At 40.0% G+C, this 26322-nt stretch overlaps 1 protein-coding gene across 1 annotated transcript in view; it reads right to left on the reverse strand.

Annotated features, from left to right (window-relative positions):
• LOC146344777 (collagen alpha-6(VI) chain-like) overlaps window positions 1-26322 on the reverse strand; it is a 67794-nt gene that overhangs the window by 20683 nt on the left and 20789 nt on the right. Inside the window, exons 9-22 of the mRNA XM_084858184.1 lie at window positions 24842-25191; window positions 24473-24551; window positions 14717-14862; window positions 14444-14536; window positions 9748-9801; window positions 9594-9665; window positions 9470-9496; window positions 8461-8505; window positions 8324-8377; window positions 7057-7119; window positions 5311-5376; window positions 4333-4386; window positions 1439-1474; window positions 315-377 (exon numbers count right to left, since the gene is read on the reverse strand). Coding sequence (XP_084714310.1) covers window positions 315-377; window positions 1439-1474; window positions 4333-4386; window positions 5311-5376; window positions 7057-7119; window positions 8324-8377; window positions 8461-8505; window positions 9470-9496; window positions 9594-9665; window positions 9748-9801; window positions 14444-14536; window positions 14717-14862; window positions 24473-24551; window positions 24842-25191 — 1202 coding nt within the window. The remainder of the gene's footprint in view (window positions 1-314; window positions 378-1438; window positions 1475-4332; window positions 4387-5310; window positions 5377-7056; window positions 7120-8323; window positions 8378-8460; window positions 8506-9469; window positions 9497-9593; window positions 9666-9747; window positions 9802-14443; window positions 14537-14716; window positions 14863-24472; window positions 24552-24841; window positions 25192-26322) is intronic.

A 26322-nucleotide genomic window follows, 5' to 3' on the forward strand; every position in this document is an offset into this window, starting at 1 on the left:
TTAAAAGTCTATAAAACGACAATTTATGAAACCAGCAAAATCCTTACCCATTGCAGGTACAATTTGCTACGCATACCTATAATTCTTAGGACAGAGAATGGAGAAAATGTGCAAGATAGTAGTTCACCTATGTCACCCACACCAACTTTTGAAAGAGGTTTTTCCTGTCACCTGCTACCTGATCCAAGATGCCAAGGACTGAAGGTGGGACCTTCTGCATGCAAACCATTGTGTTCTACAATGAATTATGGTCCCTTTACACACATGTACACACAGACACACACAGAGACACATTGAATAATATCGATATCCACCTGTGGACCTTGAAATCCTTCCTCTCCTTGCAAACCATTTGGACCAGGGGTTCCTTTCTGCCCCTGTATGAAGACACAATTCTTGCTGGTAATGATTTTCTCAGGTGAATAGCACAATGATTTTAGTTTTTTCATTTAATTTTTGTAACTTAAAAGAGAACATAAACACACCAATGTTTCATTCTCTACAGTAGAGTATTTCAGTTCATTTATATCGGGCACAATAATCCACTCCTGTGGAGGATTCAAACAGTGTCCAACGGAGCCCCGTTTTCCTCCCTCTCATATGTACACATCCCATATTCACAGGCTGACATTAGCAGAGGAGGAAGTTCTGTCTGCGTTTTCCATATCCCCATCTACTCCTCCCTCTCTGCCTGTTGCAAGCTATTTGAGCTCAGAGCATGATGACTTGCAAGGCATGGAAAGGGAGAGCTGGATGGAATAATGAGATGCATGCACAGATTTCCCATTCTTCCTAACACCCCATCATGCTGCCTGTTGATCACTAGGAAGAAGATGATATCTCTCATAAAATGGTGGAACCAGACAGCTGCTCACATAATGGGGCTAGCAGGAGCTGACTTCTCCCTTCTCCTTCCCATCCCTTGGCAGCCCACTGAAAGTCATGGGCTGTTGCTTGGGGGCTGAGAGACATAGCAACCTCTGTGAGCCACAACCCCACCCCTTTCAGCAGCATCCCTTTTTTGGGAGTGGGGAAGCCAGTTTCCTCCTGTCCCATTATGCATGTTTTTGTCTGGAGCCAATTCCAGAAAAGTATTACAAGATTCCCACACACACACCGGGGTGGGTGGGGAGACAAGTCTCTTCTGAATTCCTTCTCTCTGCTTTAACCCAGTGGACTTACACCCAGAACCACCCACTGTCATACATACTTCAGTGGTCTAAGCCCAACCAGCCTTCTCTACATTTTCACTACCTGCCCCGTGGATACACTTCCTGACAAGATTGTGGTGGTGTAAGAATGTTCATTTCCCATCAACCTGCTCCTGTCCTTCCCTCCAGGCTGTCGCTACTCCTCTGAGGGTCAGTCAGGTGTCCCTGAGTAGAATCAATACTCATACTAGACATACTGTAAACTTGGGAAATTAAGAAGAACATACTGGTGGGCCTGGGGGTCCTCTTCGTCCCTCAGCTCCCTGTGACAAAAGGAATATGTGTTACTTACAAGTCCTAAATGTTTAAAGAACATTTACAATGATTCTCTTTCCTTTTTTTCTTGCTATGGCCAATTAGCTACTTCATTTTTCCTATCCATTTCAATGTCTATATTTGAAAGAGCTCTTCATGACTGTGGACAAGCAACTAAGGAAATTAATGCAATGATATGAACAGTATACAAAAGGCCCTATGCTTTTATAGTGGGGTTTGTTACTCAGAAGATAAGATCAATTCTTTATTGGTGTGTATTATTGCATTGCTTCAGAATTCAGCTCATAATTCCTGGGGCCATTCTATAATCATCTGGCATAGGAATATTGGAGTCTTCTCAACAATCGTTTCAACTCCTGAGATTTCAGAAAAACAACAAGTGATGTTTGACTTGTATAGATTTATTTTGTGGGATCCCTACTTCCAAACATGGAAACAATGGGAATCAACCAGTCTTATCTCTGCCCCCTCTCAGCAACTGACTTTTTATTAGCCCCTCAACCAGCTTGCAGAATCCAGCAGGACGCGTATGCCCCTGCTGATTCTCTTACGCCCTGCCGATTCTGTTGTGCAAGCAGCCCTCACCACTTGCACAATGCTAATTTAGTGCTTCCGAGGCAAACTGAAATGAGCAGAAACACTTCGCAGGTGGTGGGTCCCGCTTGCGCAATGGAATCAGCGGGACCCACCGCTTGTGGAAGGGACTCAGCAGTCATAAAGGAATTGGTGGGGACATAAGCGCCCCATTGGATTCTGCCCAATATCTCCATATTTAAGGCTGACTCTGACGTGTTTTTTGGCCAATAATCTGGATCTAGGATCAGAACTGTGTCTAAATGAAAGCTTTCATAGAGACTAATGCCACCCTCATTCTCTGAATGTAGATCCTTACATAATCAAAATGGTACCATCCACACACCAGGTTTGCAGAATTTAAAAAAAAAAATTAACACAAAATCCCCTAAGGGGACAAACCCTGCCCCAAGACCCATGATGACTGCACATGCTCAGCGGCCACAGAACGTCAAGTGTCTGTGGAGGGTGAAAAATGGAAAAACGGCTTTGTGGAGATAGATTGGAGTATGCGGAAAGATGGCACTGGCTGTCTGGACTCCTGAACACGAGCAATCCACACGGCAACATTTTGTTATGGGAGTGACTTACAAGGACTAAGGAGGGCATTTGCACTGATGGAAAGTCATAGGATAAATTTATGAAGTTAGCTGAGACACGAAGCCTCTAAAGACTGAGGCTACAGGTACTATGAATTCTTTAATATGAAGCTTAAAGTATAGGCAAAGGTACAGCCAGTGTCTATCCCTGGAGCCTATGTCATAGTTCCCTAATGCTTTTTAACACTTTGAGCTAATTATGTCAAAAACAAAGAATACATTCAAATCAGGAAATAATGCTTTGACATTATCTGACTCTCATAGCGCTTTAGCTGGGTCAGTGCTTTTGCTGTTGCCATTATGATTGCTGTAATGAAAATTAATTTGGTCAGCTAATATTTTTACTTATTGTGATAATTTGTATGACATGCATCTGTTATATTATTATTTTATATCATTTTGTATTTTATTCTATACTTCGTTGCAGCCTATTTCCAATGATGTAAAAACACTGAACTGAATATTATATCATTCAAAACAATAGAAAAGTTAGGATTTCAGCCCTTCCATAGTGCTTAAATCCAGCTCCATAACCTGTTGAATGTTCTGCCTTTATCAGTAAGGATCTAGTGCCTGAGTGGTTTCCCTCCTCCCTCCCAATCCTCTTTGCATCATGTATTTTAGATTGTAAGACTCAAGCTAGGCACTGCCTCATTTCTGATATTTGTAAGCCACTCTGGGAGCCTTTTTGGCTGAAGAGCAATGCAAAGTGCTTTAAATAAGTACATAATAAATGGATCCTGTCCATCTGTGCAGAATTCCATAAAACTGAACTTTGAAGAAATTCATGTTTGGTTTTCCCTGTAGCTAAGCAAGGGCATTATTTTGCTGTGCCCAAGGGAGAATGAAAATAAAATCTTGGCCTTCCTAATCTACGGTAGCACACCAGATGTGTTTGGAAAACTATTTTGGCAGCACTGCACTAAAAACAGAATTCCTTTGGGCAAGACTCCATCCTCTTTCATTTGTCTTATTCCTTAATGACTGCTGCACCCTCCAAACCCCCTACAGTTATGTTGACAACTCAACACAAATTAATTTTGACCTCTGAGGAATTTTTCTCCAAGGGTCAAAAATACAAGGAAGAAAGAAGATGTCCAAAAGATATTTGTTATTTAGTGAGCATCTCAAAATGAGTAAAATGCAGAGAGAGACCCATATTCCTATAGTTTTTCCATTTAGTAGTAACAGATGCTCCAAATTCATACAGCCAATATGGAAAAATGCTTCCAACCAGATGACTCTCTAAGTGATAGTATTTTGCAAACAGTTTTTTCCCAATAGTTACATGGATTCTAGTTATGGGGTTGTATCCAATAGAGTCATTCCACGAGCGCAAAACTTCCACCACTTGCAGAAATGATGTTTTTATCCTTGCACACATCTCAGATCCAATACTCTGATTTTCTTACAGAAGTGGTTGTACAAATCATTGCACAAGGTGTTGCGCAACTCATTATGACTTCATCACACTAAGTGTTGCTTGCTATAGTTGTGCTAGCATAGTTGTAATAGCAATTGTACAACTGGTAGCGGAACAATGCCAATTTTTGTATTTGCCATTACCATAACTTTGGATATAACCCACGGATTCTGAAGTCCTGGTCTGCTTTGGAATCCTCTTATTCTATTGTTTTATAAAGGAAAGCCAGCTTATCTACATTAGATCTTACATTGTTTCCTTGGTATCCCTTCACGCCTGCTGAACCTTTTGATCCTCCTTCTCCCTGGGGGTAGAGAATTTAATCTTACGTTATGATTCAACAGCAATTTATAGTTCTTAATCTTTCAAATTTTCACATCTCAGTTCTGTCAGGACAGATGTGGAAAGCCGCACATAGACCAGTTTTGGAGAGAGGGAAATATAGTATGTTTATACATGCGTAAAACAGTATGAATAAAAACTAGAAACAGAAAAACTAAGACCTAAATCACAATGACAATGTTTGCCACATAATGACTACAGCTATCAAAAAGTAGCCTTAGGGTCAAACTACACATTAGGCTAATTGCATAGCAAGAAACGATGTCTGGGTCTTTTTAAAATTTAATGCTATTTTTTTGAAGAGTTTAATACTATACGTAAGTTTCATACTATTTTCATTGGGACTGCAGAGTGCTGAGATAGGAAGTTTAACCCTTCCTTTTCCAGCCATGATCCCAATGAAAATCAGCCCACCCCCAATGCTGCAATTAGCCTTAGGGAAGAAAAACACACACCTTCCATTGGCTTCATTTGGGGCTTCCATCCCCCACCATAAAGCTAACTGCCATAGAGAAGGAATCCTGGAGTGTCACTTCAAGGCCCCAGCCCAGCTTGAAAGGTGCCACACCTGTCACACACCTATGTCACAGGGGGCATCCTATGGTAACAGTTCATGCCATGGTGGACCTTGAGATCCCTGCCACGCATATTATTGTTCCCCAAGCTGGTGGTATCAGTCAGCACTCTAGCTGTCTGTTGTGTATATCCTAGCCCTCTGTGAGCTGTAACCAGTAAACATTGTGGTCACTTTTAATACTATGTACACAATTTGTCTATTATGCTTGCAGTTTTATTCATATGCCATCAACACCATATCTTAAGGATTGCACTTTTAATGCTTGAAAACAAATCTGCCATAAGCAAAGCCATAATTAGAAATAGTTACCATACTCCCTTGCATTCCTTTGGGACCAACTGCTCCTTTTCTGACATTGTCCACTCCAAAATTACCCTAAATAAGTAAAAAAAAAATTGCAGTTTGCTTTCATGAAAACAAAATAAAGTCTTGCACAAATTATTTAATAATATGCTATAGTTCATCAACCAATAAATATCGGAGATATCTACCCTTGTAGTTTTTAGTTCTTTGAGATGCATACAGATACTTTACATGTATAAGGATCTTGTAATCCCTTTCCACATTTCCACTGATCTCCAAGCAGAGTCAGTAGAAAGGTTTTCTGGTACAATCAGGATTCTGAGAACTACAACAGGGGCCTGGCAGAATATTCTCAGGAGTCTCATTGGCTCTTGATTTAGAGACATGCTTGGGTTTTTTTAACTTGGCTTTCTCCTGCAGCATGTGGCATAGTTTACTGTTGTTAGTCATCTTTGCCCTGTGTTGGTCTTCTTGGATCTCCTCAGTGTATGGTTTACGATGTTCCACATAATCTTATGATGTGCATGGGCATTAAGATCCTTCAGTTAAGGGCTAATTTGACAGCAATGTAAGAAAACATTCCATTTTCAGACCTATAAGTGTGTGCGTGTGTGGGGGAGAGAGAGAGAGAGAGAGGTTGGTCAAAGTAGTGCAACAGCAAAACAACAAGGCGGCTCTGCATCCAGTGTGGATGCAGTCAGTCTTAAGGTTAAATGTATACGAAAGATAGAAAGCCTAACAACAGAGTTATTCAAAAAATATATTTAAGCTAAACATTTTGGCTTCTGCCCCTATCAGTAGCTGTGCTGTTAAATTGATATCAGGAGCATCAGTATATATATAATTACTATTGAGGTGTCCTATGAACTCTAATTATGTTAATTATTAATGAATTATAATTATTTACTACACAAGAATAAAATGGTTATCATCCAGGTACAACATACTGAATAGACTAGGATCTTAAAAAAAAAAAAAGCAATGGATGTAATACTTATTAGTCACAGTTTTCTGAGCAACTTATCACCTAAGTGCACTGACAAAGTGGTATCAGCAACGAACTCTTGCAGTAGCATAATTCATAAAGTCTTGCACAATTATTTAATAATATGCTATAGTTCATCAACCAATAAATATCGGAGATATCTACCCTTGTAGTTTTTGGAATATTTATTGACACAGCAATAAATATTCCAATTTCTTTTTGTGGAGAAGGTGGTTTAGTGTAGAGGCTAGGAGTGGGAGCTAAGCCTGAGGTATAGCATTCCTTACTGAAATCTCACTTCAGTGATGACCACACTAAATAGCTTTTGTTAAGCCACTATTTCTTATTCTCACTCCCTCATTTGCAATAATAACACTGGCCTTTGGGGTAGTAACTTTATAGCAGAGGAAAGCAACCCATGAGATTAATTGAGCCATGGAGGTGCCCTATCTGGCCTGTGGAGTGTTGGGCACCCTCCACAGGTCCCTCCCCTCCCTTCCCCAAGCCTGTCCCCTGCCCCCCACAAGCCATGCCTCCTGGCCTTGAAGCTTGGGGAGGAATCGAGGGAGAGGAATTCCCATGTTATCTCTGATTTTTGACCAGAGAAAACAAGGGGATACTCTTATGTGCTGCTTGCCCTTTTTGTGTCTTTAATAAACTATAGGAGACCAGTAAAAAGTGCTGATACACTTTTTAGGGCGTTGAACAATCACAATATATAAGGTATAGTTAATGTGCTCTTAAGAAAAAAAACAAACAAAACTTACAGGATCTCCTGGGAAGCCTTTCTGACCATGGTTACCAGGAAGCCCTCTTGGTCCTGAGCTGCCCTGACGATGGAAGATATTTATGTGAAAATCTCTCAAATTAGACCTGTCTCACTCTCAGTTCTGACATTTTCAAATCTACCAGAAGCTGCTGGTATAGAGTGCTAGTGCTTACGTTTTAATGAATATTGAGAGATGAGAGTATAACCAACTGATATTGTACAAATTGCACTGGGTGCCTCGTAGCTTCTGGGACAAATTCAAGATGCTGATGTGAGCCGCCACTTCTCTGTGTTCCACTAGTAAGGCTCTGCTCTGTGTGCATTCATTACATTACATGGAGGTGGCCAGAAATTCCTTTTTCTCTTTTGACCTTCTGTAAGGACTATAAACCCCATTTATTTCAGATGACATTTGGCTCACTGAATATTATTTATTTGCTGCTATGAGATTCAATGTTGGCTGGGACATGCAACAATAAGTTTTTAATCGCAGAGATTAAAATGCTTTGAGTACAGGCAAAGTAGCATTTGATTATTTGGACAAATTAATGAAATAAATATATATAAAAGGATCATTATTTAAAGTGTGATTTGAGATCTGGTTCTAAATATACATGGGCTTTTAATGATGGGGATGAAGGAGGGAGAATATTTGGTGAAACAACCACCACAGGTTGAAATGTGGCAGGGGAGTGACCCCGCTTCACCCTGTTTTTATTGACGCCAGTTTTCCATTTCCCCCACATTGGTTTCAATAGGAGGGAAATATCAATACGAGCTCCAGGGCTGGTGTCCCCCACCTTCTGGGGTATATCTGGGGAAGGAGGGAGCCCAAACCTCCCCTAATCTGCCACTGATCTGCTTTGAGAACACTTCTGTTTTTTGCCTTACCACTGGCAGAGCACAGAGGACCTCCATGGACAGATCTCCCTCTCTACCCATTGAGAGGAATATGCGCTCTGTCCTGTGGCCCCCAGGATGTGCTCCCAGAGACTGATCCTAAAATTTTAGTGGTTCAGACATGATAGTTAAACAACTTTATAAGAAAAGCCCCTATCCTATAGTAGAATTTCACTACAAATACATATCAAAATTAAAATGTTCCAATGTTTCCACTGGGACAAATATCACGTTTTACCAGCTGCCAGTGCTTGCTAAGCTGTTCCTCTCCTCTGAGTGCTTATATACATTTTTTCTCGCTCATATACACAGACATTTTAACTGCACAAAATCAGACTTGAAGCTATAAGAGTTGAAAATGTTACCGCCTGGCCTGGGTCCCCCTTTTGTCCTTTGAGTCCTGGAAGTCCACTCAATCCCTTGAAGAAGATGAAAACAGAGAAGCTATTTTATACATTTTAAAAGGTAGCAGTAGGGCACAACAAGATGAAAAATAACTTACCTCTTCTCCATCAATTCCATTAACTCCATCAATCCCACTCTCTCCCTGAGAGAACAAAATCCGGAAATTTGAGTTACGTTCTTTGTTATCCAGAGCATCTCTACACCACCCTAAAATCCTGCATTTAAAATGGAGCTTTCTGCTTCCATTTTCAGTAAAGGATCATGATGGACTCCCTTTACATGAGTTCCCCTCCTTCCCCCCCTTATCTGAGTCTTCCATATGTTTCATCATACAGCTGTTAGATGGCACTGTGGTGTAGCTCCTCTTGTTGTGGCGTTTCGTTTCCATGGAGGGAACTCAAGCAGAACACAAGAGGGGTAATTTGATAGCTCATTATCTCCAATCTTTTTTTTAAAAAAATGGAATAAAGGCCATTTAGCGCGGGAGATGCCCTGGGGGTTATCTAGAGGACCCACAAACTTTCGTGAGTAACCAATCTCAATAGCAGGATAAAAGCTCCATGTAAAGAAGCCCCCAATATATCCTAAATAAATAGACCAACAAAAGTGGATGCCAACTCCAGCAGTTGACCAAATGTGTATAACAAGGTCACATTTACAAAACAACAACAACAACCCAAGAGGAAGAATGGTGGTGAGGTGTGGAGAGATACTTAATCCCTCAGTCTGCCCTTCCCCTATGAGTTCAGTTTTCAGAGGTAAGTTTAGGATGATAAATCATAATGGTGAATCTTTACATGCTGGAAAGCACAAATAGGGATTTTGAGCAGAGAAACGGTGGGGAATGGATTAAACACTCCTTCTCTCTTGCCCCTCCACAACTCAAAATCTCTGGCTCCCAAGGCTGTGATAGATAGATAGATAGATAGATAGATAGATAGATGATAGATAAATGTTGGTGCTTTGTTATACTCATTGGCATGTAATGTGTAGTTCACCTCTTGCTGACGATTCCTATTCTCTTACTTCAGGAATAAGTTTGGGAACCTTTTAGCCCAAAAGCAAGAATTAGGTTTTTGCAGACAGTAAATATTTCCTTACTGTACCTCTTCGCCTTGTTGTCCTCTCACCCCCTAAAATATTTAAAACAGGTATTTATTTAATAACATAAACAAAACAAAAGTCAGTTTCTTGATGAGATCAAAGTAGATTATTTAGGTATTTTCTTACCTTCCATCCTTTTTTACCTCTGTCTCCCTTGTGACCTTGCTGGCCCATTGGACCATGGATTCCCCTGGGACCCTAAGACAGAAAGACTGAGAGTCAATGGAAACAAAAATCCTACTAAGAACTGAAATGTAAATTCAGAGTTTTTATAACTTACTATCTCTCCATCTTCTCCTGAATATCCCTGACTGCCATTGGACCCAATAGATCCCTGAAAATAAAATTGTAAATAAAAAAGTGAATATTGAAATTATGTAAGCATTAAAATGAAGAATGGCTAGCGATTTACTAAGGGCGTAATCCTATGCATGGACTTCAGACAGAAAAAAGTCTTACAACTCCCAGCATTTCCAAGCCAGCCTTGGCTTTTTTCTGTCTAAACATGCATAGGATTTCCCCCTAAGAGGCGGAATTTAATACTTGCAAATTGGATTCAGTTACCTACACAGAAAAGTTGGTTTAAGCAACATAGTACTATAAAATACTCACATGGAAGCTGGAACCTCTTTTGTCTTTTCTAAATATGGTGTGTGTGAGTGTGTGTGCATGTGCATTATTCTCATGCTCTATAAGTATTTCTTTGGGATACTGAATACAGTTCACTGAAATTATTGTTGCTATACAACAATGAAAACCCTGAATTCCATACATTCAACACAATTTATGTTGCCACGGTTGAAACCACTGAAAATCTGTGGGGAAACACTTCATGTGGCCAGACATTGCCAAGTGGAGGTGCTCCATGCATCAGCATTTCACCAAAGCACCCATGGAGTGGAATGACAGAATCCAAAAGTAATAAATAATATGAATAAGGAATAAATATTTTCCTATATGAACATTAAGTAAGCTGTATTGTAGTAACACATGAGCAAAATATAAGATAAAAATACAAGTTATTTGTTATCTGTTACTTTCTTCTGTTTCTCTAAATCAGCTGTGTTGAACCTCTTTCAGCCTGAGTGCCAAATTCAATTTCTGAGAAGCTCCCGGGGATCATATTTTAGTGGTTGGCGGGGCTGAAGGCAAAATGGGACAGGGCCAGAGGCAAAGGAGATGGGGCAAAAACACAGAAATGCCAGCATATTTCAGCTTAAAGCTCTTACTGCCAGTAACCAAGCTTTAAGAGAGGCTTTTCAAACTTTTAGAATGAAGAAAAAACTTCATGCAAAAGCTGGGAAACCACCACATGACTGACAGTTGGGAGATAGGGGGTGGGCCAGGGGAAGTGGGTGTGGCTATCTGGGGAACTGCAGGCAGGATGGATTTGGCCCGTGGGCCTGTGTGAGGCTTTGCACCAGTTCAGGGGAAGCTATAGCCTCCAACACTGACTCTGAGTCAGAAGGGGATGCTGCAGAATCAGGCCCAGCTGGGGAAGCCAGGCACCTGAGAACTCAGTTCTACCAGGCCTCCCACTGGGTCGCCAGCCGGGAGGAGGTGAGATGCAGGACACAGACTAACTATCTCCACAGCCAGGAGACCTCACCTTGATGGAGCCCTGGGCTTCTCGACCAGGGGAGCCTTCCATGCGAACAGGGCAGCAGTGGGAGGTCCCTGCAGCACAGGTGTTTCAGGGGTGTCTCCTTTACTGCATCATCAATTAAAAAGGGGGCAGCAAAGGCATCCTGTGAGATGCAGCAATTGCCTCAAAGCCAGGTTTCCCTGCCAGGATCGAATGTCCAGTACTGGTCTTTAGTGGCTACTATCTGTATTTAACCCAGAGCCTGTAGCAGGAGACTTTGCTAGAAACAACACTGGGATGATCTGCAAATCTTCCCTGCTTTGTCATGGGCTCTCTGAACGTATTGAGATTTATTCTGCCAGCTTGATCCATGGCTGCTTGGGGTTTTGTTTTGGTGCTCATGAATCGAACCTGGTGTGAGCCTTATGTTGCCAACTGTTATCTGCAGATCTTTAATGGGGCTGTAAAGGTATAAACCTATTTCCTGGAATTAAGGTAATAGAAGGCTTTACTGTGAATTGGGCCTCATCTGGTTGCAAAAGCCCTGAGGTTCTGCACCCCTGCTCAAAATGAATGTGTGAGGAATCATTTTTCATCCATGGGAGACTCTATGGAACGGTTTATCCAAATATTGATCTTTTTATTGGATTGTTTTAAAAGAGTGTATCTGGTGGAGAACTCACCATGAAGGTGACTGGACATGCACTCGAGCATATACTGTAATTCTGCCTACTATGTGGTGGTGACGGCTATGGCTAATTAAAGCTAACTGAGAGCGGGGTTGGCCAGGTAGGTCCAAAGTGTGGTGAACACATTGTTGTATGAGGGGTTGGTGGTGACCACCCTTAAAGAAGTGGTCATGCAGCCACTCCTAGGCCCCATCTCCACCAGGCTTTTACTCCGGGGCGAGTGTGAGTCGAGGTCCCTCGTGATAGATGACGCAGTTGTGACTTTGCAGCCATCCATGGTTTTCGCCCGGAAAAAGTGACGTTCTAAGGACTCGTTTTACTGCGATTTGGGGGGTTTGCTGCAGGTCCCCCTGTGGTTGCGGGCCATCTGTTCCTTCCCCGAACTGACTTCGCATCTTACAGTGGGTGTGTTGTAGACGTGCATAGTGCCTGCATCACTCTGTGATGCCCCTTTGCTCCCCATCCCTTTGCAGCTGCACAGTTACAGAGGCACAGAGGGATGTTATCATTTAATCACACTTTTGCGCAGTTTTTCAGCTTTGTATCTTTTGCAACAGTTGCTTTTGGACTCAGTACCCAAGGGCTGGGGTAGGGGGGTCTTGGGGGAGGAACAACATTGCTCCGGCCACCATTTTGGAGCAACGGCTAGGCACGTAGCACTCACGCTTGTGAGTGTGAACCATCGCGAGAGTCTCGGGCTGAGGAACTGACAAACTGATGCTGTGGAAATGAAGGTGCACAAAATACCCAATTTTTACCTAAAACAGCATCAGAAAGACACAGCAGAACCCCTCAAATATAAAATAGCCATTGAAGTTTCGCACTTATGGGACTACACAGCTGCGCATTAACATATAATGGTGAAAAAAAGGGCATGGCGAGTCTCTTAGGGAAGCGCGCAGTACATTGTGAATGTATCGCAAGGCATGGTGATTCGAAGCCGCATTGCTGCACAGTTGTGATGGGGTGGGGGGCCAAAGCGGTGCCATGTAGATGGGGCCCTAAAGAAACACTCTCTGGACCCAGAACTATTGGACCCACCAGGTACCTTCTTATTCCCAGTGCTATTCAACAACCTGGTTTGCATGTCATGGCAGGAATTCCTGAGTTGTTTAACCCAGGAATTACGGGGACAAGTGAAGTGTGTGAGCTGTGCCCGAGCCATTTCTGCTTTGAAATAACAACTCAGGAACAATCGTTGGATTAACTCTGGGTTGCTTCACCCATAAACAACCCAGAGTTTCCAGGTTCACATGTCACAAAACAACTTAATTAAAAGTCAAAATGGTTCACATGCAACGGGTATGCTCCAGTCATCACCACAATTCCCAGAAATTGGCACTGTGTGATGTGCAAACTGTGCCAACATCTATATGAAGCCATTGGAAGCAGATGATACTCACCTCTATGTATCTGTTACATTTGAATCAGAAGAGGACATACAAGTCCTAAACAAGTGTCTGGACACAGTGATGGGCTCAATAGGGGGCAATGAATTGAGATTGCCATGGCAACCCATGCACTGGTAACCCCAAGTCTTGATTACTGTAATGCGCTCTATGTGGGGCTACCCTTATTTATTTCATTTCTATATCGCCCAATAACTGAAGCTCTCTGGGCTATTCACAAAAATTATGAGTGGTTTGAAAGCTGGAGCAGGAAGGTTGTTGTGTGATGCACCTAGCCACTCCATATAACATTGTTGTTTAAAGAACTGCGCTACCTGCCAATTTGCTACTGGGCCAGCTTTAAGATGTTGATATTAACCTATAAGGCCCTAAACAACTTGAGACCCAGATATGTGAGAGAACATCTTCTCCGATATAATCTGCCTGACTGCTGTGATCATCATCAGAGGCCCTCCTGGGCATGCCATAACCTGCAGATGTCCATGTGGCAACAAACAGGAAGAAGTCTTGTCGCATGGTAGCACCCACTCTCTGGAATGTCCTCCCCGCAGAAATAAAACATACACTGAGCCTATTACAGTTTAGGCACATGCTGAAGAGGGTTTAAAAAAAAATATTCACCTCAGCATTTGTTGAATTATAACATCTGTCTTATGAATTCTAAAAATTAATGGCTGCTGGTGTTACTGTATAAATGATAGTTTTAGTGTAATTTATATTTGCACTGTAGTTTTATCATTGCAAATCACATGGATATGTTGTACATTATGGGTGGTATTAAAATATTTTCAAATAAATAAATAAGTTTTATCCCACTAGCAGCCCTCCCTTTCCATCTGCAGAGCAGCACTGCACTACTTCCTGATGCCCTTCATCTGGCCACTGGGTAAGTATAGCATTGTTCTCAAAGTCATTATTTGATTAATACTTGCATTCTCTCTCTCTCTCTCTCTCTCTCTGTGTGTGTGTGTACTAAAAAGCACTGATAAGTATTTTAAAAGGGGTAATTTGGAAACAGCGAGGTAGTTTTTGTTCAAGCAAAGCTGCACAATGGTATACGTTTGGCCTACATCTGACACATTCATTGTGTATTATTTAGAAATAAGGATGAAACAATTCTCAAATGGTTTGTAATACCTTGTAGTAATATTTTAATAACATTGCAATAGTGTCTAATTTTGTATGCTTTGTGGGAAATTAAAATAAAATTAAAATGGGGCTACAAATCATGCATTTTTCTACCCAACCTACATGTACTGCATCCTGAATTAAATGATGCACAAAAATCCTTACCTGGGGTCCCATTTGCCCTTTTTGTCCAGTGGGTCCTTCCTCTCCCACACACTTACAATATACACAGCAGCATGTTCTCTCAGCAATTTTGTCCTTGAAAAGAGGAAATAACCATAAATAGAACACTTGTTCTTAGAAAATGTAAGCTGTAACACTAGTGAATACTGTAATCACTGCACCCCATATATTATCTATATGCTGATATGATGTTGCAAAAGGATGCGCCTTTAGAACTTGAAATCTAATGCATTGGTCCTTTTTTTATGAACTTACCACATACTCAAACAGCCTGCTGGCAATATTGTGCGTACCAATAGTTAATTGATTATTATATCCAAATCCTTTTCCAAATTCAATACACAGAAGTTCATCAAAGTTGGTGGCTCCTTCCAGGACAATGGTTATTATTCCATCCAGTCCTATTTGAAACATTGATTATTATAAATATTTTTTAAAATATCTATTTCTCAGACTATTATTTTTCACATTATTTTTCACTTCCTTACATTAAAGGACTGACTCAGATATCATGGTATGGTAAATTATAATGAAGCGTGCAAATAGAGATGCATGGATTTTGTAAAATCTGTTCTGTGTGCATTTTGCAGATTGGTAGGTGCCTTTCATTCTGTCTTCCCCTCCTTGACAGAATCGGATTTTTTCCAAGTTCTTGAATTTGCTCAAATATGCATTTGAGCAAATTCGCACTTGTTGCTTTTAAAATAAATATGATTAGTATATACAGATGATACAAATTTATCTGAATCTTTAAAACAACAAATATACAACTGGTTAAGTGAACAAGAAAAAACATAGCATACAAGCACATAGCCCAATATGTCGAGAGAATAAAATTCCATTTCCAAAAAAGAAAAAAATCTCAAGGCAGGGGAACCAGATGAAGATAAAAAGTCTTACTGTCCAGATCTTATAGAACTGAGTAGATCTGTCCATACGTCGCCATGAGTTGTTGGAGCAGACCAAAATCCATTGCCTTCTCAATCAATGAAATTAATGAACAATGACCATGTACGTTCAAACGTGTCGATGTCTGATTGATCTCTTGAATATCTAACTTGCTGAGTCAGTTTCTCCAATAATGCCAAATTCCACACTTACTCTCCCATACCAGTCACTCAAATTAGGAAGCCTATCACATTTCCAATTTTTAACAAAAACTTGTCTAGCAGCCAGGAAGAAATCAAATCTTTTTGCACATAATTAGTATTAAATTCATTATATACTGTAGATTAAGAAGAGCAGGACCTGGACCTTGATTGATTAGTAATTTTGTTAATTTCATTTTCAGTCTCTCCCCAAAATAATTGAGTGAATGGGCAAGTCCACCAACGATGAAGATATGTACTAATGGCTCCACATACCCTCCAACATAATGGAGATTTACTTTTGCTTATTCTTGAGAGCTTCACTGGGGTGAGATGCCATCTGTAGATCACCTTAATTGAGTTCTCTCTAATATGGGCTGAAATTAATTTCAATGGGTGGGCTAACCCAATTTTTTGCCAGTTTTTGTCATTTATTTCATTGCTCACAGGCTATCTTTAAACGTCGCATGTTATAATTAGCAATATGAAGAAGGTATTTATAGTTGTGAAACTATCCCTTTAGAGCCCAGAGTATAGTTAACTAAATGCTTTTCAAATTGTGTGAGTGGGCTTATAGCTTGCTGCTTGACTGATAGTACATTTAGAAAGTGAAGTATTTGGTGGATTTGAAATCACATATAGGTTTGGAATTCTGTCTTGAATTTGTTGTCCTGTTAAACATTTGCCCTTTGGAAAAAAATCCAACATCCTGTGTAAACCCCTGTCTTCCCAACCAGAGAATTGTGCGGTTTTATCAGGATAAACGAACAAGGGAATGATTAAAAATGGTGTGAAAGGAGAGATTTGGGGCATTAGATATTTATGCCATTTATTCCAAATTTGTAGGGTCCTTTTTTAAAAAAGCGTTATTTAATGGTGTTCAGTCATGCCGGCCACATGACCACGGAAGCGTCTTCGGACAGCGCTGGCTCTTCGGCTTAGAAACGGGGATGAGCACCACACCCTAGAGTCGGACACGACTGGTTGGGGACACCTTTACCTTTTACTTTTTACCTTTATATTTCTATTATTATTGGACAAATAAAAAGTACTTGATTAGGTTATCTCCAGGATGTTCTATTTCTGCCCAGGCTATATCAGAATCTTTATATAATAATGAAAAGAGTTAGTATAATTGAAATGCATCATGATATTTACTAATATTGAGAACATCAAGACAACCCAAGGCAGGCTGTTGATACTTTTGGCCACTCTTGGCTTTTTTTCCTTTGAAGATACATTAATTAACATTTTTGCCATTTAAGGAGATATTTCTGTGGTACTTTAATCAGTAATGTTTGAAATAAAAAAGATATTTTAGGGAATGCTGTCATTTTAATGGCTGCTATTGTCCCTAACCAAGTCAAGTTCAGCTTAGACCACTGTCGGAAATCTTGTCTTACTTTATATGTAGCCTCATTGTAATTCAATTTTTTAAGTTTGTTTAAATCCTTAGGAATGAAGATTCCCAAATATTTGAGCATCTCAATTTGTGTCTTTAGGCCCGTGTCATTATGTAATTGTTCTTCCTCTTAGAATCATAGAATCATAGAATAGTAGGGTTGGAAGGGGCCTAGAAGACCACTGAGTCCAACCCCCTGCTCATTGCAGGATTCCAAGTCAAAGCATCCCTGACAGATGGCTGTCCAGCCTCATCTTGAATGCCTCCAGTGTGGGAGAGCCTGCTACGGCCCTAGGGAATTCGTTCCATTGTCGTATTGCTCTAACAGTCAGGAAGTTTTTCCTGACATTCAGCCAGAATCTGGCTTCCTGTAACTTGAGCCCATTATTCCATGTCCTGCACTCTGGGATGATTGCAAAGAGAACCTTGTTTAGACATACCTATACAGAGTGCCTCAGATTTACTACAATTAATTTTTAATCCAGCGATTGCTCCATATGAGCTTAGTTCTTTCATGATTTCTGAGGCCTCTGTTGATGGTTTAGTTATAAATAAGGCGATATCATCTGCAAACAAACTGATTCTATGATTTGCATCCTGGATTATAGCACCACTAATAGTTAAAGTATCATGTATCCTATTAGTGAAGGATTCTAATGCAAATAAAATTGGAGAGAGTGTGCATCCTTGTTTAGTACCTTTATTAATTCTAAATTTTTCTGAATCAAATCCATTGATTCATAGCAAAGCTTGAGAATCTTTGTACAGTCTTTGAATCAGTTGTATAAAGAGCTTACCCATGTCCATTTTTCCCAACACCTTATATAGAAAGGGGCCAATTTAAACTATCAAAAGCCTTTTGAGCATCTATGGAAAGAATGGCTAGAGGTTTCTTACAATTTTTATAATAGTGAATAATATTCAAAACTCTATGAATAGGATTAGTTAATTGCCTAGATGGAATACATCCAGGTTAGTTTGGGTGAATATAATGGGTAATAAAATTATTCAGGCTAGTAGCCATGATGGATGTCAATAATTTAAAACTGAAATTCATTAATGAAATGGGTCTATATGACTCAACTTCAAGATGATCTTACCCATTTTGGGAAGCACAATAATCCGAGACAGTTTCCAGGTCTCCGGTATTTGACCCCCTTTAAGTACATCATTGAACAGTACCACTACTAATTTTGGTATTAGAAGTTCTTCAAATTTTTTTATAAAATTCTGCAACAAACCCCTCGAAACAAGGAGCTTTACAATTCTTAGCTTTTTAAAGAGCAGCTTCTATTTCATCTGAAGTTATTGGGGAGTTCAAAGATTCTCTGTGTTGTTCTGTAAGCGTTTTAAGTTGTGAGTCTTCTAAATATTTGTCTGTTACTAATGTCAGGATCTGGGTTAGAATACAGTTCTGAATAAAACTGCAGAGATTACTGATCTGTCTAGTCTGCCAAACCAATGAATTTTGATTGTCTTTAATTGAACAAATGATATTTCTTAAGTTGCGGCATTTCAGCTCATATGCTAGGAATTTAGAGCTTCTATCCCCAAGTATTTTTGTTTAAGGTAAAAGAGTGATGTCAAACTCCTACCACCTTCAAGGGCTTTAAGTTCTGTTCTTTTTTGTGAAAGAAGATGGTACATTTTTGCCCCACCTGATTTTTTGTGTTTCACTTCCAAATGTTTTATTTCTGACAAAAGTGTCTTTTCTTTTTTTTCCTTTTTTTGTATTGAAATCTTCTTAATTGCTGCCAGTTCACTTATAGAGATGCCCCTTATAACAGATTTCATTGCATCCCATATTTCTGCATGTGACAATCCTACTTGTCCATTTGTATGGAAATAATGTTCTATTTCAGTTTTAATTTTCTCGACACATAGTTGGTTTTGTAGAAGAATAGGATTGAAGCACCACGCATAAGTAGAGGATCGGTCTAAATCACGGTTTATGGTTAGACTTATAGCTGAATGATCTTTTTTTGATAGATCTCTGTGCTTATGATGGAAGAGGCATGGGTCGAAGAAATTAATAGATAGTCTATTATAGTATATGTTTGATAGCAAGGGGCAAAGTATGTATAATCTCGGGTTCCTATATTTGCAAATTGCCAATAATCCATTAATTGAAATTTGGCCAAAAGGTCACCAAGTGATGGAATAGTGGTGGTCCTGTGCTTATCCCCAAAGCAAGTTCTATCCAGAGTTGGATCACTTACTATATTGAAACACACACACCCTATAAGTGTTATACCTTGTTGAAGTACCTCTAATTTCTGCAGAGTATCATATAAAAAACTATATTGATTTGAATTTGGTGAGTACAAAGTGGAAGATGTATAATTATAATATGAACCTCCTGTGGCACCTTTAATAAATAGGTATCTGCCACTGGTGTCTGCCATGGTACTTTCTACCAATATAGGAAGGGAGGTTGCAAAGAGAATAGCCACACCACGGGCTTTTGAAGAGCCTGAGGCAGTAAATTGTTGTCCAAAATATGGGTGTTTTAATACTGTCTTATTAGATGCATCTCTTGCAAAAATTAAATTTTTTAATTAGATGCATCTCTTGCAAAAATACAACATCGGGAGAGTGCTTTTTAATTTCTATTGTAACCTTTTTTTCTTTTGACAACTGCCTAACCCCCTAACATTATGGGAATAACATTTTAGGTTGCCCATGTATATAGTATTACACACCCTTGACAATATACCCTCGATAGATAAGAAAATCCAAAATGGCTACAAGAGATGACAAAACAAGTAGACTTGAAATAAGAAACACTTTCAACAAAAATGCTTAAGTCTGGAAATTATACCAGAAATAATCCCTGAGAGAAACTACTCGTAAAAGGATTATGTAGCCAATTCACAGTGCATCAGCCAAGACTTATACTGGAGACACCAACTCTAGTTTGTCACTAAAGTAAGCAATTGCCTCATTTGAACCCATGCAGTTCTTCCTTTTTAAATGTGTTTTTTCATTGGAGGCCAGTATGTTAATTTCTACCTGTATCTGCCTAGTGTTAGGATGGGCTGACAAGGGGTTCTCTACCTGATCCTGAGTGACTAAATCCACTCCAGCCCTCATTAATGCTGTGCATGGTAGGTGGATAGCATTGGATTCAGGAGAGTTCAATTCATTTAAGTTTAACTATCTAAAGGCTTCAGGGCTTCGTTGCTTTGGCAGCAACAAAGCAGAGGGCTGTTTTTTTGGAGCAAAATCAGTTGACAGCTTCAAGTTAGTTAGCTCCTTAGAGGATTGAAATATCTCCTGGTCTTGAACATCATATGAGTGGTTTGGAGAATGCCTAGTAGGAGGCAAATCTTGATTAACAACTAAAGTTTGAAGCTTATTCTCCAAAGTTGATAGTCGATACAGAATGTCCTTCTGCTTATTCAGTGGAAGGACTTCAAAAGGTCAGCAACATTTCCTCCGTAGACTTTGTAAAATTATCAGTTTGTATTGTAAAGCTACATGATCGTCCACCTTAGTCTGCCCGCCCCTAAGGTAAATCTTTCTACAGACTGTGAAGAGTTGTGAGTTGAGAAGATAGTAGTTTCCATTCTCCAATTAATTAAATCTCCCAAAACTAAATTTCCTGGATCACTTACTGTCTGTGGGAATGACTTCTCGTCAACCTTCTGGGGACAAGCATTTAGAGAAATAAGCTTCTTGTCATTTAGCAAGGGTTTTAAAAAATAGTATCATAAAAGATTTGTGTTGGAGCACCCCATTTTTTAAATACATGCTTTTTTTTTAGGATTAAGGCTAGGAATGTTGTCATTTTAAAAGTTAGGTGATAGCTCTTTCCAGGAGCTCTGCCCGGTAAGCTCCTTGATTCAACACGATCTATTTTATATTTGGGTATCTCAGAAAGGTAGCTTAAATGTTCAACTGCCAACCTCTCTGATCCCCAGTATGGAATGTTCCCATTATAAGGGAAGATGACCATAGCCAATTTGGAGGGCTGCAATACTAAGTTGCACTGTAAGCTCTTAGGTTGCTGGGTATCTGTTTAGATTTCCCCATTTCAGATATCTCCCATGGTTGATCTGTTTTAACTTCTGCTTCCCTCCCGTATACTTTTTATTTCTTAGAATGCTATGTTGTACTTTTTATATGTTCTTCAAGAGGTTTCAGTAATGTAATTAAACTGTCAGGTTTGTCTCCTATTTGACTTCATTGATGGTAAATATACTGAACGGTTCTAGCAATTAATAAAGTTTGTTCTTCTAGAAGGACATCCCCAAATTGTTGCACATTTCTAAAGTTATGCTTCTCAGGAGATATATTTTTAGTTTTGTGTCTACCCTCTATAACTGGATCTACTGGGATCAGCACATCATCACACAAAATGTCAAAACAATTTCTTATGGAAGTACTATTTAAACCTATTGCATTCTCCAGTGGTGAAAAAGAATTCACTATCTTACTCTGTTTGGGGATGGGCAAGAGATTGTAATCTCCAGGACTACAAGGTATCTGTCAAGCTAGAATTGTAAAATGATAAAACTAGCTATAAAACATTTCTAAAATATTAAGGGTGCAATCCTATTGCTGCTAGTCAGCAGCTAGATGGCCATAGGATAGGTCAGTACCTGGGAACCGACCTCAGAGCCCATGCTCTGAGGTCTGTTCCCAGAAAACCATCTCCCACCCCTTCCTGAGCTGCCTCGTAGGCAGCGCAGATTGGCTCCATGCTCTGTGCTTGTAAGAGCAGTGTGGAGTGGCAAGAACAGGGCATTCCTAGGGGTGGGCCGGGGCAGGAAAGTTGGAAATGCCAGTATGACACATCCTATGTGTCATCCAGCTGCCACTTCCCACACCTCGAGGTCCCACGTCTAGACAGCCAAAATCGGCTGTCTAGCCACAAAAGCAGGGTGGGGGGAGCAAGGAGGAGATCCACTCTTTACCACTTCTCCCACCTGCACTGGATAGGTGGTTGCCCGTAGGCTCAGAGGTGACCGTCGATCCACATAGGATTGCTCCCTAAAACAATTATCAATAACAATAACAACTAAAAGTTGAAAGCATGACAAAACCTTAAAAATCAATATTAAATCAATATTTAAAAGCTCAAAATAAAATTATTTTTCCCAGCCCCACTCAAACACCACTAGGAGATTCCTTTCCCACAACGATAAAAAATGACAGTCCAATATCCAATATAAAACTTTTAAGCCTTTCTCATTGACCCTGACTCAGGCTTAATCAGTCACGTTCTCTGAAGGAGGGTATCAGCTTCTCTTTGCAGAAATAGAAACTGCACGCAGTGCTGTGACAGTACTATGACAATACTACATTAGGTTCTTTTCTCAGTACTGTTGTGGGGAAACACAAGGGCACTTTTCTTCTCAAAACTGTTGAGAGAACACTCAAGCAGCAGTGGTGGATCCAACCTATAAGTAGGATGGGGTACCTGTAAGTAAACCCCACCAGCAAATCCTTCACCCCTTATTCCTGTGTAGTATATCTAGAGGGCAAATTTGCACTTGTGAAAATATGCAAATCCTCCCACAAATACACAAATCCTCCCAAAACATGCAAATCCCCCCAAATTCACATTTTCATGCTTTAGCCTGTGGGGGAAATGCACATTTTCAGCCAGTGTTTTTTAAAAATTTTATGTATTTTTCTACAACTAAATTTGCATAAAATTCCAGAAGGTAAAAAAAAAAAAAAAAAGCAGTCTGCAAGTCCACAGAATCCTTGCAATGTGGGAAAAGCCAATCTGCTGCAGAATCCATGTGTCAGATGCACAGAAATCTGAACTCATTTGATTCTGTTGTGTATTTCTCTGACATCCCTAAGCGTAAATAATATGTCATTTTCCATATTTCATTTTTACAGCTCTATCCTGGAATAGCTGGGTACCACTTCGTAAGAGATAAAGGCAACAAAACAATCATCCAACTTGCATTAATTTGTCCAAACATTTTAACATCCCAAATTTGGGCCCAATATTCCCAAATAGCGGAGGCCTTTTTGATACAATAATGGAATTGATTGGGTTATAGATGTGCATAAATTGTGACAGTGTACTAGAACTTGTGCTAGCATACTAAAGCAGCACCCTTGCTGGGAATGTGGGGTAAATTGATTTTATTGTACTGCCCACCAGGTGCAATCCCTTGATAAGAACTTGTTATTACCCTGAAGTGTCCCCTGTTCATTTCCTTTAATGTAAAGGGATTTCTCCTGGCAGGCTTTTTAATGAAATAGTTATAGTACCCTAGAGATGGTCTGAAGGCACATGATTCAGAAACCTTGCTGAAGCCAAAGATTCAGTCCGGTCAGTGCCAGGATAGTAGACTTCCTGGGAGCTGTGTGCATGCCACTGTGAGTTCCATCAAAGAAAAATGTTGGAATATAAATGTTAGTTCAGTGCCTGGGCATGGTAATGGACTGGATAAGGGCCAATAAACTGAGACTCAAGCCAGAGGTATTGTTAGTGGGTGGTATGTCTCCCCGGCTAGGTGATGTTCAACTTGTTCTGGAGGGAATTGCACTCCTCCTAAAGGATCAAGTTCGTAGTTTGGGGGTGCTGTTGGACCCAGAACTGTCACTTGAGGCACGGGGGACTCAGTGGCACGGAGCACCTTTTAAGCTTTTATCGGCTTAGGCTGATATACCAACTATGACTTTATCTGGACAGTGATAGCCTAGCTACAATTATCCATGCTCTGATAACCTCTCATCTGGTTTACTGCAATGCATTACATGTGGGGCTGCCTTTGAAAATGATTCCAGAAATGTCAGCTGGTCCAAAACAGGTCAGCGAGATTGTTAATGGGGACTGGCCAATGAGCTCATATTATGCTGGTACTTTCCCAGCTGCAGTGGCTGACAGTCCGTCCCTTTCCGGACCCGATTCAAAGTGATGGTATTAACATTCAAAGCCCTAAATGGCTTGGGGCCAGGTTATCTGAAGGATTGCCTCTTCCCATATGTACCTGCCCGGAGATACATCTAAGATAATCTTCAGGGATCCTTCTTCAGGAGCCCCTGCCAAAAGTGGTAAGGCAGGTGGCTACCAGGAAAAAGGCATTTTCTGCTGTGGCACTCCAGTTGTGGAACAAACTCCCTAGAAAGGTTCGCCTGGCACCTACATTGTACTCTTTCCAGCACCAGGTGAAGATCTTTTTTTATTTTCCCAGGCATTTTTAGCATTTTAGCATTCCAGTTTTTAAGCTCTGCTGTCTTAAATCTGCTATTGTGTTTTAAATATCTGCACTGCTGCTAGATGGTCTTATAGGACCCTTACAACCCTACTATTCTATGACTATTCTATGATTTTACTCTGGTTATATTTTTATTCTGTAGTTTTAATCTATTATATTTTATATTGTATTTTCTGTTGTATTTTTGTGGTTTTATTTTTGTGAAACGCCAAGAGAGCTTTGGCAATTGGGTGGTCTAAAAATGAAATAAATAAATTAGTTGTAGTTGTTATTATTTTTATAGCAGTAACTCATCGGAATGAAAATGATCATATTTTGAGGTGCTACAGTGTACCTTGTTTCCTAAATTCTTCAGATTTTTGTTGAAGTGCTTTTTTATCATCATCCAAGCCATCAGAGAAAAGAAGCAACACCTAAAAAAGGATTAGGAAGGTGAGACTAAATTATATCATGAAAACAGCAACAAAATATATATAGTATGGTGCAACCTCATTCATCAAATAGTCTGATGTATAACAAGAGTGAAAGAATGATCACACAATTGGAGAAATAGAAAAGGAATTTAGATGAGGTAACACTAATATGGACTAGAAAGAAGACACACAATTAAAGAGTTTTGGATTATTCCAATTTAGCTGGTAGGCATACTATATAGTATTATGCAGTATGTTCATACAGTTTGTTGGGTAAGAGAATAAATTACCTTGCTTCGGTTTTTATTATCAGACAGGTTTTGAAATTTATTCCAAAGTGTGTCCAAGAACTGAACATTGAGATGAGAGGGACCGTTGATCACAATGTTTTTGAGATTCTCTAGGATTTTTTCATGGTCAACTTGGAGAGTTGCCAAGGGAAGTTGGTCTGTATTTTCAATTGGAATCGCCACACTGAACTGCGTTTTTGTTCCTTTATTGCAGCTCACAGTACTTAAAGATGTAAAGTGCTTTAAAATATCAGGAAGGTAGGCCTCCAAAAGGTGTTGTTTACTGAAGAATTGATCCCCGGCCTTCTGAGATGAAATGTCAAATCCCATAACAACATCCACAAAACATGCTGTTTTAAGGAAATACAAAGAGGAAAATATCAGAAATTAATTGTGGGAGTAAATGTTGAAGAAATACAGACATAGAGAGAGCAGTAAAAAGCCACATTAATTATGAAAATCAGGCAAATTCTGACAAGCTGGGCCTTAACTCTTGAGATTGGTTATTTCTAGGTTTCTTGGATAACGTCTGGATAAACTTCTGCAGAGGTATTATCTTAGCTTACTATATGTAAATGGAAATGTACTTTATAAAATCACACTTAGCAATTTGTACAAATCATGATGGTAGTACAGAAGAATATCAGCCAGATAATACCTTTATGGTTGCATTATATCCATTACAGCATTCCATCCATGTTACAGCTGCCCATTATAAGATATATATAATGCTAATAATTAGTGCCTGAGTATTCTTGTTTTCCTTTTTCCTGCCCATCTCTTTTTTCTTTTGTTTGTTGTTTATTCGGTCAGTCGCTTCCGACTCTTCGTGACTTCATGGACCAGCCCACGCCAGAGCTTCCTGTCGGCTGTCGCCACCCCCAGCTCCCCCAAGGTCGAGCCCGTCACCTCCAGAATATCATCCATCCACCTTGCCCTTGGTCGGCCCATCTTCCTTTTGCCTTCCACTTTCCCTAGCATCAGCATCTTCTCCAGGGTATCCTGTCTTCTCATGATGTGGCCAAAGTATTTCAGTTTTGCTTTTAATATCCTTCCCTCAAGTGAGCAGTCTGGCTTTATTTCATGGAGTATGGACTGGTTTGATCTTCTTGCAGTCCAAGGCACTCTCAGAATTTTCCTCCAGCACCACAGTTCAAACGCATCTATCTTCCTTTGCTCAGCCTTCCTTATGGTCCAGCTCTCGCAGCCATAGGTTACTACGGGGAATATTGCTGTAACTATGTTGACCTTTGTTGTCAGTGTGATGTCTCTGCTCTTAACTATTTTATCAAGATTTGTCATTGCTGTCTTCCCAAACGTCTCCTGATTTCCTGGCTGCAGTCAGCATCTGTGCAGTAATCTTTGCGCCTAGAAAGAGAACGTCTGTCACTGCCTCCACGTTTTCTCCTTCTATTTGCCAGTTATCAATCAAGCTGGTTGCCATAATCTTGGTTTTTTTGAGGTTTAACTGCAACCAGAGA

This window comes from Heloderma suspectum, chromosome 5 (assembly GCF_057233095.1).
Source record: "Heloderma suspectum isolate Gila_16-S chromosome 5, 16-S_ref, whole genome shotgun sequence".
Classification (NCBI taxonomy): Eukaryota; Metazoa; Chordata; class Lepidosauria; order Squamata; family Helodermatidae; genus Heloderma; species Heloderma suspectum.